The 18,348-nt window shown below is 39.7% G+C and overlaps 2 protein-coding genes across 2 annotated transcripts in view; both read right to left on the bottom strand.

The window, feature by feature from the left end:
- Positions 1 to 410: 410 nt before the first annotated feature.
- On the bottom strand, positions 411 to 13,534 carry LOC121850036 (serine/threonine-protein kinase 32A). Its single transcript, XM_042339966.1, has 4 exons — positions 13,451 to 13,534; positions 11,751 to 11,879; positions 4,903 to 4,967; positions 411 to 1,605 (listed from the first exon to the last, which is right to left on the bottom strand). Exons 1-4 carry the CDS (start codon positions 13,502 to 13,504, stop codon positions 1,485 to 1,487), a joined length of 369 nt encoding a protein of 122 aa, XP_042195900.1. The 5' UTR covers positions 13,505 to 13,534; the 3' UTR covers positions 411 to 1,484.
- Positions 13,535 to 13,711: 177 nt separating this feature from the next.
- Positions 13,712 to 18,348, bottom strand: part of LOC103177291 (serine/threonine-protein kinase 32A) — a 50,252-nt gene continuing 45,615 nt past the window's right edge. The window contains exons 7-10 of the mRNA XM_042340068.1: positions 15,648 to 15,737; positions 14,919 to 15,016; positions 14,269 to 14,385; positions 13,712 to 13,747 (exon numbers count right to left, since the gene is read on the bottom strand). Of these exons, the coding sequence (XP_042196002.1) occupies positions 13,712 to 13,747; positions 14,269 to 14,385; positions 14,919 to 15,016; positions 15,648 to 15,737 (341 nt within the window). The remainder of the gene's footprint in view (positions 13,748 to 14,268; positions 14,386 to 14,918; positions 15,017 to 15,647; positions 15,738 to 18,348) is intronic.

Here is an 18,348-nt window from a genome sequence, read left to right on the forward strand (position 1 = left end):
CTTTCAGGTCTGTCTCAAGACCATCCTCTCTCACCCCCTACCCTCCATCTCTCTTAATTCCAACCCCCAGCTTGAGTCCATACCCTTAACTGTCCAGTGCCTTGGGACGGCCTTGCAATGTGAAAGGCACTATTTAAATGTAATTTGTTGTTGTTGTTTTTGTTGCAGGTGCGGATTAGTTGCTACACTGAGCTAGAAAACAGTGAGTGAAGATCACTACATTTCAAAATGACAATAAATGAAGAGTTTTGAGATAAGACAACATAGGAATTGCCAGTATAGATCTTCCTTTACAAGGCCACAGCATTTTGTGCAGCAGAATACAATTACCCCATATTGCTGATTAACAACATATTTGAAATGCACAGAAATTGTAAGATTGTATTTATTTTTGGTGCAAAATATGCTATTCTAGGTCTCAAAAGGCTATTATATTTTGAAAGTTGTACAACTTTTGAAAAACTGACTTTCACCCCCTGCAAACAGTAACATCCATGAATTAAAGCTTAAACCAGAAACATATAAATCATTTTTCTATTGTGTTTTTTGAGTGACAGAAACTCAAAGCTGCTAAACAATGACAGTGCCGTTGCTCACAACAGCTGAGCCCTGGATTACATTAGTCAGCGGTAAATATTTCTAGGCAGGTTAAGACGCAGGTTAAATGAAATGGTCCTTATCAGTGTATCGACTTGTCCCATCAGAGAATTTTGTGGATACTCTTTCTCCAGTTTAGTCAACATTTAAATCCATTAAAATTCAATTTCGTGTTGACTTGGCGTAAATTGCTTTTTCTTCACGAGGCAACTGGCTTTATTAACTTGTTACAGTCTTCATGAAAAAGTGTTTGGCAAACTAATAACTCCTTTAGACTCAAATCAGGTGATCATTTGGTTGGTAACAATGAACGGGAACAGTATTGGAAGTTACAGGAGTAAGCAAAGACCGATAAAATACTCAGGGTGGGGGGAAATGTATGTCGGCAAACGAAGACACATAGGAATGAATAATATTGGATGGATATGTGTGGGATGGATGACTATTCAGGCGTTTGTGTTCAGTTATGTTTGGGTATCAAGGAGTGTGCAGAAGTTTCCTGCAGGAGATAAGGTAGATGGGCTAGTGTCCACAATAGGATAGATTTCTGTATGGTTAATGTGAAGAGCAGGTTTGAATGTCTTTTAGAAGAGGGATGTCTTCCTGACATGAAAGGTGCTATATAAATGCAAGTTATTGTTGTTTGTAAATGGACACTACAGAGCTGAAATTGCATGGAAACGTGTTATTTCATCACTCATAAGCGAGCCTATAGTTATGAATATGACACTCATCTCTTCTCCCTTTTCTCTCCCCTCAAGCAACACTTGTTTGCCAAACACTCTTACTGGATGAAGATGCTTTCTTTTTTTGAGGTTTTGAAAATCTTACTGGAGTTCCTATCATATCCAGGGTATACTTGGTTTCATGTGCTCCCAGTGCAAGCATTAACATGCCAGTGTTTGGGTTGATTTTATCCAGTTGTTGTTCACTCCATCATCCTCTTCATTGTGCTGCTCTTGTCTCTCTGCAAGTTTCTGATGTGCTTCACCTACATTTTTTTTGAGCCTGAAATGAATATAAAAAATAGCTGTAAAACTTTGATATCTACTGTGAAGGATAATCTCATATCTTGGCCCCTTTTAAAACACTTCACAGGAGCTAAGATTCAAGGTTTATTTTAACTTTGTCTCTCAGAGGCCTGGAAATCATCAAGCCTTAAAACTATTGTCTTCAAACTTAAGAGTGCAGAAGTTTAGAGAATTCTGAAATTCAGTCTATGTTTGAAAGCTGGTTTTGGAAACTAACAATGACCATAGTTAAGAATTTTCCAAAACTTTGCACTTTTGATTTGGTCAGCCGGGTGTCTGACACATGCGGAAAACCATCACCGTGCTTAAGAGTATCAAACCAAACTGAGAATTCCTTGCATCCCACCTACACATGGAAATCCCAGAGATAGATTTTTGGAATGGAACACGCTCTCTCTCCATGAAGGGGTGCATCCTGCTTACCTAGTTCTGGAATGTTTTAGGCACAGGTTGGCAAGAGCCAAGGCTTGGGGACCTTAGAGTACATTGGGGTCCCCAAACCTTGACTTGGAGACCCCAAGGGAGGCTTGGGACAACAGCTGGAATTACCTGGAGTCTGGGTTTATGAACACACACCCATTCAGATTGACAGAGATAAGCAACAGCTGCTGCTAAACATCCACAACTTCAACTAGTGAAACCACCATTCAGTGGGTAAGGGTGTGTGTGTAGGAGGATGGAGCAAATGCTCTCATGCATTTCAGTTGTGTTGCTCACCATTACAGCTCACAAGGAGTTTCTGGTTCCTGCTAACTACCTAACAAGGGCTCAAACCAGTGCTTGTCAGATGTTTAATGATCTGTAATGAATGGTACCTCCAACAATGCAGCACTTCCCCGGCACTGCACTGATGTGTCATCTTAGATTATGTGAGTTCAAAGGCACAACGTGGGTCTTGAATCCACAACCTTCTGACTCAGAGTGTTACCAATTAAACCAGTTACACAATATCAAATATGAATATTATTCATATTATATTATTATTACTACTGCAACATGCGGCATGGAGAGATAGTAACAATACAACTACAGCATCTCCCTTTATATTGTTTATAAGTCAATTCAATGGAATATCCTTTCTCTTTAAATTCTTGTTCATGAATACTGTCAATTATTATTAGATTTTACAGAGCCTAGTGCATCAAGTAAAGTGAAGCTTAAAACTTGATTAATGTCTTTGTATTTACAATTACCTCAATATCCTCCCACTGAAGGGACAATCAATGACCCAACTAAAATTGGAGTCAGTGCTGCTACATGCCTTTAGACTGCTGGCTCAGGTGCAAATCAATGAATTGCTTTTTATTTCCTGTTTATCATATTTATATTATAATTGTAATTGGCACAACCAAACTCTGAATTGCCAAGACTTTCGCACACATTAATTAACCTCCCTTGAAGTTCAACTTGTGTGATTACTACTGTCATAATAATCATGTTCCACTGCAAGCAAAATTTCACCTAGTCTTAGCCTGTCAGACCATTTTGTCTCAAAATTTCAGATCGCGTTGAATTGTGGCAAGTACTTAGATTGAGTCTGAATTTAGAAGCCAAATTTTCATAGTTCTTAAAAAGACCAGCTTCCAAATTAAGACTGGATTGAAGATTTTTTTATAATTCTCCACAATCTTTAATTTTTTAGGAAGAAATGATCTAAACTGGCTCCACGCAAACCTAAACTTGTTCTCATTGTTTTGCTAGGATGCAAAGCTCCTCTGCTGGATAAGAATAATCGAAAAGATGGACCAGATCGGAGGATGAAGAGGAAGGAATGGTTACTTCCTCCTGGCAATCAGTGAAAGTCTAAATCTAAGATTAAGTGGAATTTTGACCTACCATGCTTTAAGGTAAGATTTGCATTAGATCAGAAATCAGACCATTTGAGCAGGCTATAATTTCATGAAACTGACAATTTTTTAAGGCTTGGTCTTTCTTTTATTTTGTGGGTGACTTTTATGTGCGAAATAAGGTGGGAATGGACAACATTTTTGTCCTTTGAGCACTCAGGAAAAAGCTTCTAGCACAACTACAACGTATGCCAAATGTATTGCGATGCAAAGTGTGCTCTTGAGCATAATACCTTAGTCATTTAGTAGCCTCAACTTTCAAACATTATACAATGCTTATCAATAATAATAATAATAATCATTGCATTTGATATAGTGCCTCATGGTGACTTATCACATCTTTTAGACGTCTCAAAGCGCTTCATAGAATATACTGTAAAGTGATTTGATTGTATATTTTGGGGGCGAAACATGGCAGCCAACAGTTTTCCACAAACAGTTGTGGATTGAGTGACCAAATTTGTTTTTTTAATTTTTTTTGGAAGGGATGTAATCTTTACAAAGTCAAACTACATACAAAACTTTTCAATATGCTGGTCAATGGATGCTACAAACAAAAGCAGCAGTATAAATGTAGCTGACATTTCGTACAACTCTGAGCTAGAATCAAAATCAAAACAGAAGCTTCATAAAGTGGAATGAGCTAAGAACACAATGTAGGTCACTAGAGAGACCTTCAGAACTGATTGTAATTGAAGTTATGAGATATCGGTAGGTGGATTTCCCTATATCTCTTGGTTTCCTTTGTAGATTAAACTGATACATGATTTTGTCATAATATACACTTCCTGAATTTATCAATGCTTCAATTGCTTGGAGACCCTTTTTTTGACCAACAAGGAATTCATTTTGACAATAGGTGTGTCTATGAATGCTGCTGGAGATCACAAGCTCTGATAGATGGGAGGCAATAGTTTTCTCCTGAAACATGCTGCAGATACAGATAGTCAACAATAATTAAAAAGATGGACAGGATTTGGGGATGAAGGGGAATGGGAATGAGCAGATGGTTACTGCCACTTTGCAATCAGTGACACTAAGGTCTGCAACCCCATCTGGATTAGTAATGAGAGAAACACTGGCTCGGAGGGTTAACTGGGGCTGGAATATGGCTAGAATGCGCCTTTTAGTTTTGCCCACAAAATATACAGTCAATTCACTTAACAGTATATTCGGTGAAGAGCTCTGAGAAGTCTTGAAGACATAATAAGGTACTATATCAAATGCAAGTATTATTATTATTTATGAAAGGATTAGCACCCTCATTAAGAGATACAAACATGCCACACTTTGTAAATTACACCCAAATTTAAATCTATGCAGTGAAGAAAATGCACAATGAAACGGACACTAGTTTCTAACATTGTTGCAGTTACACAATGATACATAACTCAGGTGCAGTCTAATGCGACGTCAGACCTACTTACCTTTCTCTGTTAAAAACAATGAACTCCTTCTGGACTGTTTCCAGATGTTGCTGAAGGTGTCCGTTCTTCAAATTTTGAACAACCATATCATAAGGAGATGAAAAGAGACAAATACATAAATTGATTATAAACTTGAATTATTTGCATTTTTATTTCATCATCAACAGCAACTTTCATTTAGAAAGCTCCATCAGAAGGAGGATATCTCAAAGGGCTTTACTAAGGTCTGAGTGGGAACTTGAGACAAGAAGGTGACCAAAGGTGCAGTCAAAGAGATAGGTTTCTCAAATGGAGTAACTATCATTCAATATAATTGAGACATCTTACATTTAACTAATATACACTTGTCAGCGCCTTGGGATATATTCCCGACATGAAAGACACTATACAAATGTAATGTGTTGTTGTTGTCATGGTTAAATACAAACAAACTGTGTTATTCTCACTTACGTCTTGGTCAAATAAATTCTGAAAAGTATTCTCGATCAACATTTTTTTTCTTGAGTCAAAACAGAAACAAGCACTTTATCTCTAAAGAAAGATATCTAGGTCTCTAGATATTACCAGTGCTGGACTGGCATTGTTTCAAAACAACATCACCGACTGGGGTTTATCTTACACTAACTTTTAATATCCTCCGCTATTATTATTGTGTTTTACAATAGGAATTCTCATAAAAACCACAGGATTGGTATTCAGGACAAGGTAGCTCCGTGTACAATTTGATTCAGTAGATTCACTTCCAAGAAGAAGATTGTAAGCTTCAAAGCAGAAAATTGCATCAATACTCCTCCAAATGAATCCTTAAATGCTTCTATCAGTCTGAGAGAAGACAAAGTCACCAAAAAAAAATTGTCCTCTCCTTCCTCACCAATTTTTTCCCATCCTCTCAAGATATTTTGAACCATTTCTTCTACTTCGGGGGGGTGGGGGATACTGTATGATTCCATCACTGTTGCTGCATTTTACGTAACTTTCCAAGTTCACGGGATCCTTGAAAGTGAATGACCACCCACGTCTGTCCTCATTCAACATAATAATCCTTGCATTTGATATAGCGCCTTGCATGTCTTTGAGATGTCTCAAAGCGCTTCACAGAATATGCTGTAAAGTAAACTCACTGTATATTTTTTGGGCGAAATGCGGCAGCCAATTGTGCACAGCAGTGTCCCACAAACAGTCATGGATTGAGTGATCAAATTATTCTTTTTTAAAACGTTTTTTTAAGGGATTATTACCCCCAAAAAAGCGATCTGCCAGTCGATTAACAACCGTGTTCCTACTTACTGCTAGGTCACAGAATTAAGGATTAAGGAAATGTTGCCTATGGTTTCATGCCACTCGGGAATCAAATCCGGGTCCACTCTCTTGCGAGGTGAGTGTGCTACGGTAGAGGACTTCTACCTTTCCACCTATAGTGGTAATCACTGTGTAGCAATCAGGAGCTGGATCCCTGGTTGATTTCCCTTCCCTAATCCCAGTAGCTGAGGATAATAGTAATGCCCTAACTGCGACCCTGGTTGAGATCAGCTAACTTAGCACAGCTTGCTATCATATGGATCAAAAATATATTTTATTCTTTAAGGAACAGATTAATTTCACTAATAATTTGAGCTGGTACTTGTTATAATCTCCATGCAGCTTCCTGACAGTTTTTTATGTCAATGAAACACTTTTAAAAATTAAATTATCCTTTTGATCTACAAACACCTTTCAGAAATTACATTTTCCAAATCACATCAATGCACTCAAATTTCTCACAATAGGTGGCCAGATCAGATAAAGTGTCACTCAGAATTCATGCGCTCCTCTACTGCTCGGGAAAGGTTATCTCTTTTGAACAGGAGATAACCTTGATCGTCACACAACTTGATGGATTTGATAGCAAGCATGAAATGAGAGAAGAAATATGAAAAAAATACATATAAAGTTGCTCTGTAAGGACATTCCATAAATAGATCAATTACATTTGCTGGAAGATTTCTCTAATTTTTAAAATTATAGTGTGTCGTGAATAACTTGAAGGCTTGATAAACATGTGTTGCTGATTGTTCTCTTAAGTGCCGCTGAGACATTATTGTTTCTCAAATTTAATGATGCTTCAACTACATTGAGTTTTGGTCAGACCCCATCTGGAGCACTGTGTTCAGTTTTGGGCACCCAATCTCATGAAGGATATATTGGCTCTGGAGGGAGTGCAACGCATATTCACCAGAATTATACCGGGGCTTAAAGGGTTAAATTATGAGGACAGGTTGTATAAACTTGGTCCCCATTCCCTTGAGTTTAGAAGGTCAAGGGGTGATCTGATTGAGATTTTTAAAATAATAAAGGCATTCGATAGGGTAGTTACAGAAAAACTATTTCCTCTAGAGAGGAAATCCAGAACAAGGGGGCATAATCTTAGGTCAGGGTATTAAGGGATATGGGGCAAGGCTGGGGTATTGGACTTGAGGTACAGATCAACCATGATCTTATAAAATGATGGAACAAGCTCTAGGGGCTGAACAGCCTACTCCTGTTTCTATGTTTCTATTATTAAGGTTGTGTCTCTAGACATTGCAGTGCCTAAAACACGCCTTTAGCAGATTGATAGCAGCTTTTTGTGTAAACAGTGCTAAGTATTCATTTCCAATTTGCTTAAAGAAGTAGGGATTAGGGATTGTATGTTGAAATCTGTTGAGAACTACACCATCAAATAATGAACAGTCTGTACCATTATTTATTCAATTAAGATTATCATCTCTCCATAAGAAAAGACTATGCCCAAACTTTCTTTCAGTCGGACAGACAGACAGACCAACCACAGCCACTGTTAGCACCACAATTTGGGCAATGAGCAGATGAATCAAATGGGTTGACTTGAGCTCATATACTTCCTTGTTTCCAGAGAAAAGGTGGTCTTGGTTGGACCTTAATGTATAGGCCCAATTGATAATTTATCCAAATGATCCAGGCAGGTTTTTCCAGCAAAATTTGAGTCCAACCTACCGTTGAGAGGAGCAGAAAGTGCGAATGTCAGAACCTGAGTCAGTCCATTTCATTCCTTATCTTTATAGTCATTCAGTTCATGTTGCTATGATTTTTAACTTCTTCATGTAGAGACTAGTGAGAATGTAGAACTCAACTGCTAGAAATTGTGAATGAAGTAAATATCATCAATGTACTTAAAGGAAAACTTGATACGTGCTTGAGATAAAACAAAATATAAGATATAAGTAATATATAATATAAGATATAAGATTTAAGGAGGTAAAGCTTTCAGTAATCAGAGGAGAGAACCTAAACAGAAAGCATTTAAATTTCAGTGAATCTTTGCAAGGAAAAATAATTATAAAAGTAATAGAATTTTAGAATAAGAGAAAATTTCCTGTAGCTCAGTGGTTAGAGTACTCGCTTTGCAAGAGAGAGACCTGGGTTTGATTCCCAGCAGGGTGAAAGCTTGGGCAAGTTTCCTTACTCCACACATCTGATAATAATCCCTCAAGAAAATAAAACGATAATAAATTGGTCACTTCAAACCACAACTGTTTGTGGGACACTGCTGTGCCCAATTGGCTGCCGCATTTCGCCCACAAATATACAGTCAATTCACTTTACAGTCTTTTCTGTGAAGCGCTTTGAGATGTCTAGAAGCCGTGAAAAGCACAATATCAAATGTAAGGATATTATTATTATTATTATTATAGGTGAGGGGAACAGGAAAGGTGGAGGTTCATGTAGAGTATAATTAACGGCACAGATTAGTTGGGCCAAGTAGCCTGTTTCCGTGCTGCAGCAATTGATGCAACTATGCAACAAGTTGGGTGATTAATCCTTTGGGTCCTTTATCAAGGCAGAAATTTATTTTAAGAGACACACTTTGTTTTGAGATTCTGTAAAGCTCCCTAGGATCCTGTAGGATTCCGGTAACTGATGTTAGTCTATCCAGTCTGCTTTTGGCCCAATCACAAGCCCTTTCCCTCTTGTTTCTGAACTTTCACACTAAACCTAGGCTCACAGGAGCAGTATAAATGTTCAATAAGATATTACTACCTACAGTAAACAACATGGAAATTGAGAGTGGAGAAAATTGGATAAGGTTGCTTTGGAACCAAAGCAATAACCGTTCATCAAATATTAACAACACTGGAGGTTGACTGATCAGTGGGATCTATAGGAGCCTGAAAAATCTAGATGAGAATTTTATGAGAATTGTATCTGTCCTAATATCACCTTAAACCTTGGTTTAGCTAAGACGCTGCTTCCTGAATAATCATCTCTAAATCCTGACGTGCTCTGAAGTGAATAGCAGCTGTTCTTTCTGCAGCATTTAATTAATTGCACAATGTTCTTTTCACAAGTCTTTAAATGCCAGGACCAATTATCCAGTAAGCTCCTATTCTCTGCTCCAGTTAATATTAAACACCAATACTCCTCCAAATGAATCCTTAAAGTGACAAACGAGTGTCATTTTTTGCAGAAACCCAAGTAAAAATGAATTACACACCAGTAGTTCCCCAACCTCTTTAATATTCCACTCGCCTCTCAGTCAGAAAGTTGCGTGTATATGCATTCATAACATCCAGGCTCGACTATGCAAACTCCCTGCTTGTCAACCTTCCCAACTTCTTCCACCATAGGCTACAGATCATCCAAACTGCAGCCCGTGTCCTCTCCTGCACCAGGCTCCACGACCCTATCACCTCTATCCTCGCCCATCTCCACTGGCTTTCCATCACACAGAGGATACAGTTCAAGATCCTGGTCCTCACCTTCAAGGCCCTCCATGGCCTTGCTCCCCTACCTCTGCGACCTCCTAATCCCCTACCATCCTGCCCGCTCCCTCCACTCAGCGGGCTCCAGCCTGCTTCATGTCCCCCGCGGGCCCTCAGCGGCCTCCAGCCTGCTTCATGTCCCCCGCGGGCTCCCACCCTCTGGAACTCCATCCTGCAGTCCCTCTGCCTCGCCACATCCCTTGCCTCCTTCAAGACCCGTCTCAAGATCCTCCTCTTCGACGGTGCCTTTGGTCACCCTCCTTTCCCACCTGCCCTCCACCCTCCCCGATCCCAACCCCCAGCTCGGTTCGAAACACTCACTGTCCAGTGCCTTGGGATGTCCTTCCAACATAAAAGGTGCTATACAAATGTAATGTTGTTTTTGTTGCTGTTGTGAGTTCAAGCCCCACGTTGGGACTTGGAATCACATAATCTAGGCTGGCACTCCAATGCAGTGCTGGGGGTGTGTTCCATTTTCAGAGGTGCCATCCTTCGGATGAGATGTTTAACTGAGGTCCCGTCTGCCTATTGTTGCGCGGACCATTTCTCATGCCTTTGCTTGATGTCTGCCTAATGAGATAGTTGGTTGGTAGAGCTTAACCCTTGGAGCTTCTTTACATGTCTTGGCTTTGTTGGTGGCTCTCTCACCTCTGAGTCAGAAGGTTGTGGGTTCAAGCATTGCGCCAGGACTTTGCATAATGCGACTTTGTTCACCGATATACTCTGTATTTACAAATAAACAACGACAGATTTGATAAACGGTCTTTCAAGAAAGCAGTGTCCCTTTCATAACAATCACCCTCGTGGAGTCCTGTAACTCAGTGGTTAGAGCACTCGACTTGCAAGCGAGACACCTGGGTTCAATTCCAGGCAGGGCAAAACCTTGGGCAAATTTCCTTACTCCACACGTCTAATAATAATCCCTCCAAAACAAAAAACAATGATAAATTGGTCATTTTCCATCCACAACAGTTTGTGGGACACTGCTGTGCACAATTGGCTGCTGTGTTTCGCCCACAAATATACAGTCAATTCACTTCACAGTCTATTCTGTGAAGCGTTTTGAGACATCGAGAAGACGTAAAAAGCGCTATACCAAATGCAAGGATTATTATTATTATTATATTATTATATTATTATTATTACCCTGTAGTTTATTTCTGTGCTGTGGAAATTTAATAGCAGTGTATACCAACATTGTTATTCTGAGACACAGCACTGGGAAATCAGCGGAAGACAATGTTTACAGGGATGAGAAGCAAAATTTCCATAACAGGTTCTCATAATGAGAGCTTTCATCAGAGGAACGATGAAATGCATTTTACAGCTGGTATTTTCAGCTACTGTGAGTGAAAGGCAAAAAGGTGTGGTTAGCACGGAGAGGGCAGGAAACAAGGAGACAGAAGGCAAGGAGGGGGAAGTTGTCGTTCATTTGTGCCAAGTCAGTGCAAAGTCTGAATATATTACAAACCTTTTCTTATTTTTTATTCTATTTTTAATTACATTCACTGTAAAACTACTGATTTATCATCATTTCCCAGGCATTTTTCGAAGTACAGTACATGACACATTGTGCATATTGTATGTATAATTGTCTCAGAGTCTGGAGTGGAAGGCCTTCCTCATTCTTGCCTCTCCCATAATTCTATACTGTAATTTGTTTTAAAACAGCAATATTGAGCAAAAGGAGACGGAGTTGACCTGAGACTCTTTTTAATCCCAGCTGTATTTTCATAAATGTAGAAAAACAATTAAAAATGTAATAACTTGCCAAATACTACACAATACTAATTTATGGCAAAGCTTTGGTATCACTCAGTGTATCTTTTAATTGCAGGTTATTCATTTATAATTATATGGAATGGCACAGAAATGCTGTGGCACTGGAATAGTTGAGGCTCTCATTAATGCACTGATAATACTTTGCATTCATATTTTAATTACTAAGCTCTTATTTGCTATTCAAGCTATACAGAACACGAGGCAAAGCGATAACCCACAGGTCAGGGCTCCTGGGATTCTTGTGATTTGATGTTTTCTACAATGTAAATTTACAGTGTAAGTTAGTGCGTTGGAGATTTGATCACTGACCAGCGCAGAGGTATCTTTCCTATTTTCTTTCAGTCGTTTTGCCAATCGTTTCTTCTTCTTGTGAAGAGGTTTAGACTCCAGAATCATCTCTTCAAGTTCAAAGGTGGGGTCACAGTTCAGGCGTCCTTTCTATCATCAAATGAGATAAACAGGACATTCAAGACAGGTAATGGAGTTAGCAAAGTAAATTTCTTGTCCTTCAATTTTCTCTTCTCTTTTCCTGAACCCACTGAAATATGGTTCACTAATTGCACCAGTGCCATTCTTTATGTACGAATGCAGATAGTGAGTATCAGTATATTATCTGACCATGCAAGGCACCTCCATCCTTTCCCAATCTGACATCCCACCCCAGCTGAGAGTAGATAATTCAGCACATGCCTGGATTTGAAACTGGAATTGCTTGGTGCATGTATACACTGAGCCATCATAGAAAAGCTTAGATTCATTGCTTCAACAGCACCTACCTACTCTGTGAGCTCTCCCATCCAGAAGAACAAGATCAGTAATATCATATGAACAACTCCAAGGAACCCCCAAGCTACTCACCATCCTGAATTGGATGTATATCGCTGTTCCTTAATCATTGCTGGGACAAAATCCTGGAAATCCCCGCCCAACACCAGAATGGCCAACACCGCCCTGACAATCAAGGACGAGCAATAAAGCTGGCATTGCCCACATCGCCAGATGAATAAAACTAAATTAAATGATTATGTAAACTTTTAATTTTATACATTTTTTATTTGACACAAGTCAAATTCTTTGACATAAGTAACTGATGGTAATTGTATGTCTTATACGTATCTCAATCTAGTCCCCCATTATGTATTGCAGATGAGTGTGTGTGGAGTAAGCAAACTTGCCTAAGGTTTTGCCCTATCCCACCCGGGAATCCAACCCGGGTCCTCTTGTTGCTTCAGAGGCAAGCGTGCTAGCCACTTGCTATGGGACTCCACAAATAAAATTTCACTACACATTCCAATGTTCGTTGTCCACTGCATCAAAGTACCTAAGCCATGCAGATATATTTACATGTTAACAGTCTTCAAGATAGCAACCACACAAGATAGAAAGGGAAAAGTCTGTAGTTTTGTCCAATGTCTTCCCACCTTTCCCAATTCCCCATTGCTGTGAGCAACAGTTTCCAAACCAGAAAGAGTCCCACATACATAAGTCACCTACACTGGAAATCATGTCCGCAAAAGTCTCCTTGGAGGGATGCACTCTTCTTATCTGATTCTGGAGAGTATTGGATGCAAGTTGGCGAGAGCCAAGGTTTGGAGACCCCAAAGTGTGTACCGAGGTAACTGCTGGAGTCTAACCAGCTAAAACGCCACAGCTCGCCCATTGAGAACACTGCATGGCAAGCTTTCCCACTGCTTGTCCAGCTAAGACCACCCTTCCCGTTAGTTAAGGCTTTGGCTCACAGGATTGACGGGAGCTGAGTGGGATCAGCCAATCAGCAGTGCTGTCATCAGCAGTGCCCTGGAATACTGCGAGCAGGAACCTTACTAGAGACCGTCACAGATATAATGCCTTATCACGTGAATTGATGTGTATTTTGTGGAAATATGTTATAATAATATACTGTAAAGTGAATTAACTGTGTATTTTATAGAATTATGTAATAATTATGTAGACTTAATGATGTAATTAAGCAGAAAACCTTGGAGCTGAAATAGCAGACACCGACTTACATTGGGAATAAATCCCGCTGTGATTTTTTTCTGCAGCGCTGCATCCCAGTTCATGTCTGCAAGGTAAGGAACGCTCCGAATATCAGTGAGACTGGACAGGCGCTGGACTGGGTTCACTGTAATCAACTGAGAAGAATGAATAAAGATGAAGGATGAAAAATAAACTTAGAATTAGAGCTGTGCTATTCCATGATGCATTTATTGTAAGGATTTGTGTTTAGGGGTTCTTGGCTCCATTGCTTTTAATGTCAAGCTTTCACATCACAGCCACCGAGATTTCCAGCAGGAACCAAAATACTGCAAATATCAAATCACACTGATCACCAGATGTGGGTCAAGGGCTCTCTGTTCCGATAGGCATGAAAGGAGATTGCACTGAAGTGGATTTCCCGCTTATATAATCATAACCTTTGCATTTGATATAGTGCCATTCACGTCAGGATATAATCTGGAAGTGCTTCACAAGTGCTACTGTAAACTGTAGTGATGGTGGATTTTGTAGACGAACATGGCAGCCAATTTGTGACAATGGCCCACAAACAATCATGAAGTGAAATTGCGAATTTTTTTTCTCTGGGGGAACCTTGGCCAGGAAACCAGGAGAAACTCCCTTCTAAACTGATGGTAGACTGATGATGATTGGAATGATAGCTAGTGAGGGGCAGGCACCACAGACTGTGCAAGCCATTTGACAGTGGTGGAGGTTGATACATTATAATGGAGAACATGTTCCACCAAGTGTTTCAGCGCCTAGCCTGCAAAGAGCATTCAAACCTCAGAGCGGTTAGCACCCAAGATTTTGCTAAATGTGGTCTTACCTTTCGCAGCAGCGATTCTAAACCCGCGGACCATGTGGAGGGATAGTTGATGCTGTTAGAGTTGAACATGTGAAGAATTTCGTTAACAGGTGTGCTGGACCGGATTTCATACGGTCTCTGTGAGAAGACAAAGTATGACATTAAAATACCATTTCCTAGTGGCATAACCAGATTCCTTCCTCCAATAGTGTAAAATGTTTTCACAGTATGCCTAACAAATAATGAAAAATTCCTTGAATCAATCTCCTAAAAAAAATTGTAGTGGTCTAATTTTTGGATTATATTGATGACGAAGGGCTCCCTAATGCCTTTTGCCCCATTTGCTGCTTCTGATCAAAGAGAAATACAATTTACAATAGCTACAAATTGGATATGATCTACACTCACACTCTAGCTCTGGGGTTGCTAAAATATAACAGGGCCCACAACAGTGAGTCAGGAATCCAAGATGGCAACATTTTTTGAAAACGAGCTTTGTAAGGATAAGATCAAATGGGCCAAAGGGTCTTTTTCATCAGAACTTCTCTTGTGAATTGCAATAATTATGACATTGAAAGTTGCATTTTTCATTGTGTGGAATGCTTTAATATGTTTCAATGTTAGACATCAATGGAAAGATTTGTTGTTAAATATTAGGCATCTATTTATACCCGGCCTTTGAGGAGCTCGTAGGCTGTGATTCCCAGGGACCACCAGTCCACATCGAAGGAATATCCAGAGCCTTCAACTGGATTAAATATTTCTGGAGCTGAAAAAAAGCACAAGTGATATTAATTAATTTCTGTTCATTGAAGGAAAGCAATATTTAAGTTATTTTCTGTAGACTTGTCTATCGATTCTCTAGCATCGTCTATCATTGCAAGACAGTAGCTATCAGACCTACATTATATATTACAACACATTAATTGACGTTTGCTGGAACATTTCCAATGAGGAGACATTTGGATGAGAAACTAAGTAAAGGCAGGATGTGCCTTTAGAAAGATATAAAGACTGCCCTGATTTCCAATAATATGGAAAGCTTTCATCAGTGTCTTGCTCCAGCTATTCCTAAAGGAAATCCCTGCACCAGAATTCGAACAGAGAAGCTGGAAGAAAATAAGACTCAGTGCTGTTTAGCCCTGAATAACAACAAGCTCTTTTGTGTTGTGGGTAACCTCATACCATATCTTGATACTATAGTTGAGTCCTAATGACTGTGAATAAATGCAACATGTGGAATGTCATTGAGCCAAATGCACCAGAAAAATCATAAGGTTAAATCTGATTGGGGCGATAGATTGCACACCTCTAAAGGAATCTCCCATTCACCATGTGTGTTATCAAAGTGCAATGAACAATCTGACACAAAGAACATCACCCAGGAAACCCAGGCTTACCCATATATGGTTTTGTCCCTGCAATAGAGGTGGCCTGCTTTTCCTGATTCACCAGAGCCGCAATGTTGAAGTCTGTGACGTGCACATGACCTAGAAGATTTAAAAGGAAATACAGAAAGTCAAGCAGCAGATCACTCAGGTCCTGTTAACACAGCAAGCCAAAGTCCTCCTAGGTAGGATGGTCCTAGCTGGGCAAACAACGGGAATCTTCTCTGACAGTGCTCTCAATGACAAATTATGTGGTTTCACTGGTTAAATGTCAGCAGAACCCTACCTATTCCGAGGGCCTAAGTCTTGCATTTCACCAACCTGAATCTAATACTCTCTGGAATTAGGTCAGCAGGGTGTGTCCTTCTAAAAGATGTGCATGACATTCCAGACAGAGGAGCACTTCCATGTGTAGATGGAATGCATTTGTGGAACTTGCAGTCCGGTTCAGATAATCTTAAAGTGATGTGTTTCCACCTGCGTCAGACACCCAGCTGACGAAAAACACAAAGATGACATTCTTAAGGGATCTATTCAAACAGTACCCAGGTTTATTCAGAAAACTTGATTTTTTTAAAAAACCTGAAACAAATAATATTTAATTGCAGTTGAAGTTAAGTCCATTATTTTTTTTTGATAACTGCTCGAAAAGGAAACATCTTGAAGAATACGGAGAGCGAGGAGATTGAGATCACTAGGGTGATACTATATAGTCTAGTGGTGCACTGAGCAGTCACTGCCTTTATCCACTTTATCGATATTCTGATGTAGATTAATGATATTCGGACACAACATTGAATGTAGCAGAATTCCATCAGAAAATAATAGTTCCATCTCCATCAAGAACAAAATTCAAATATTTTGAGCATTTTTGACGGAAATAAAACAAAAGTTTGACAGCAATAAAACAAAAGTTTAAAGACCAAAGTAGAAAAATAGATTACAATTTTGCTAACACTGCCATTTGAAGAATATTCCTTGAATAGAATATTCACACATCAAGTTTACATTTGTTGGTGTTTGCTGCATTTGTATCCCAAGACACCACACATATTCAGAGGCTATCAAAAGCATTTTGGGAAATTGCAATCAGATAACAAACAGTACGATTCTTGCAAGCTCATCATTTGGCATACATCATACAAGATCTGCACACATTACTGAATTATTAAACTTGTGTGATGGAGTAGTGCAGTCATTTTCTGCTCTCAGTCAGCCAGTTCTTAGAAGGGGTGTGGTCTCGTTTTTGGTGGGGAACGTCAAATTAATTTGGATTCCTTTGATTAAATGTTCCAGGTATGCGGAGCGACAGAAAAACTGATGCAATCATGTTCACTGAACACACAGCAGACTCCTAACGATTAATGCTATGGTTATACGTAAATTCTTCTTTGTCATGTTTATTGACATTTATGATTTAGCGGGGAAGCGAGGGAGAGAAACTTTCTTCCCATTGTTGCACGGGTTAGCCTCTTTCTCCTGTAGAACAGTACGAGTTGTCATCAGTTACTTGTGTACAATTACTGTAAGTCCACGTCTTCTTCTGCCCTCCAGCTTCTAACCTTGGCTTATGTAACCACTGCACAGACAAAATGTCATTCTGTCCAAGCTTGCGTGCCAAACAAGACACTTAAAACTACAGACTTTTGCGGGCTCAATGAAGAAATGTATTGATGCACTAACAAGAGTAATCTTATTGCTGTATAAGAAGTTGCTCAAGCTGTCCTTTCCTTCCCCTCTCCCTCCAACTGGAATAAAATGGGCAGCTCTCTCCATGTATCGTTCAAGGTAATGCAAGATTTTATTCTGAGNAAAAAGGTTAAAGAAGTTATCCTTGCTCTCCTCGTCAACCCTAATCACTGAAGGGTTATGACCCAAATTATAAGAGGATGGAGACACTTAATCCAGTCAAATTGCTCATTGTGACAAAAGGTTCAAATGCAGCTTAAAAATCAGGATTTACAACTAAGAAAGGAAGCCATGGCTCAGACCTCACATTATTGCTGAAGTTAAGGAGTTAGAGACAAATAATCCATATTTTCAAGTACTGGATAAGCCTAAACTTTGCCAAACTCAAAGTTATCAAAACTGAGGCTTTCCTGCCCAGATCCCATCAATGCCTCCTCACCTCAGACATGACCATATTGACCTCTCTGTATCGACCTCTCTGAATGATTATGGAATCTTGAGGAGCGTTAACATTTTATTCGACTCTTAACTCTCCTTTCAACCAGGTTTTGAACAAGACTGCTTTCCCCCAACTCAGTAACTATCTCACCTACTTTGCAGCCAAACCCTCATCCACCTTTTGGTCACCTCCAGCAACACCAGCCTCCACCCTCCACAAGCTTCAAACCATCCAGAACTCTGCTGCATGCATCCTGTTCCACACTAGGCTACTTAAACCTAGCACCTCCACTCCTGCTTGATTCCACTGACTCCTCACCTCCCAATGGATCAATTTTAGGATGCTCAACCTTATATTACCTTCAAATGCCTCCATAGTCTTTCTCCACCTGATCTCTAATCCCCTGCAACCCTATTGCCCCAGTGCTCCGGGACACTACCCCACGTGAAGGGTGCTATATAAATGCAAGTTGTTGTTGTTGGATAGCCGCTCCCACTGCATTTTCAACAGACTTAACTATGGCCAGATTTAGTCTTTGCCCATTGAGTGAAATTTGGAATTCTCTGCCAGAACAAGGTTGCAAAT

Source organism: Callorhinchus milii, unplaced genomic scaffold, assembly GCF_018977255.1.
Source record: "Callorhinchus milii isolate IMCB2004 unplaced genomic scaffold, IMCB_Cmil_1.0 Scaffold13, whole genome shotgun sequence".
Taxonomy (NCBI): Eukaryota; Metazoa; Chordata; class Chondrichthyes; order Chimaeriformes; family Callorhinchidae; genus Callorhinchus; species Callorhinchus milii.

Bases quoted from the DNA above. Each gene is read 5' to 3' on its own strand.
- LOC121850036 (XM_042339966.1), bottom strand. From the start codon at position 13,504: ATGAACTGGGATGCAGCGCTGCAGAAAAAAATCACAGCGGGATTTATT. The intron at 4,968-11,750 runs GTCAGTGATCAA...CAAAATTTGAAG, and splicing joins GGAAAGATACCTCTGCGCTG to AACGGACACCTTCAGCAACA. The intron at 1,606-4,902 runs GTAAGTAGGTCT...TATTCATTTCAG, and splicing joins ATTGTTTTTAACAGAGAAAG to GCTCAAAAAAAATGTAGGTG.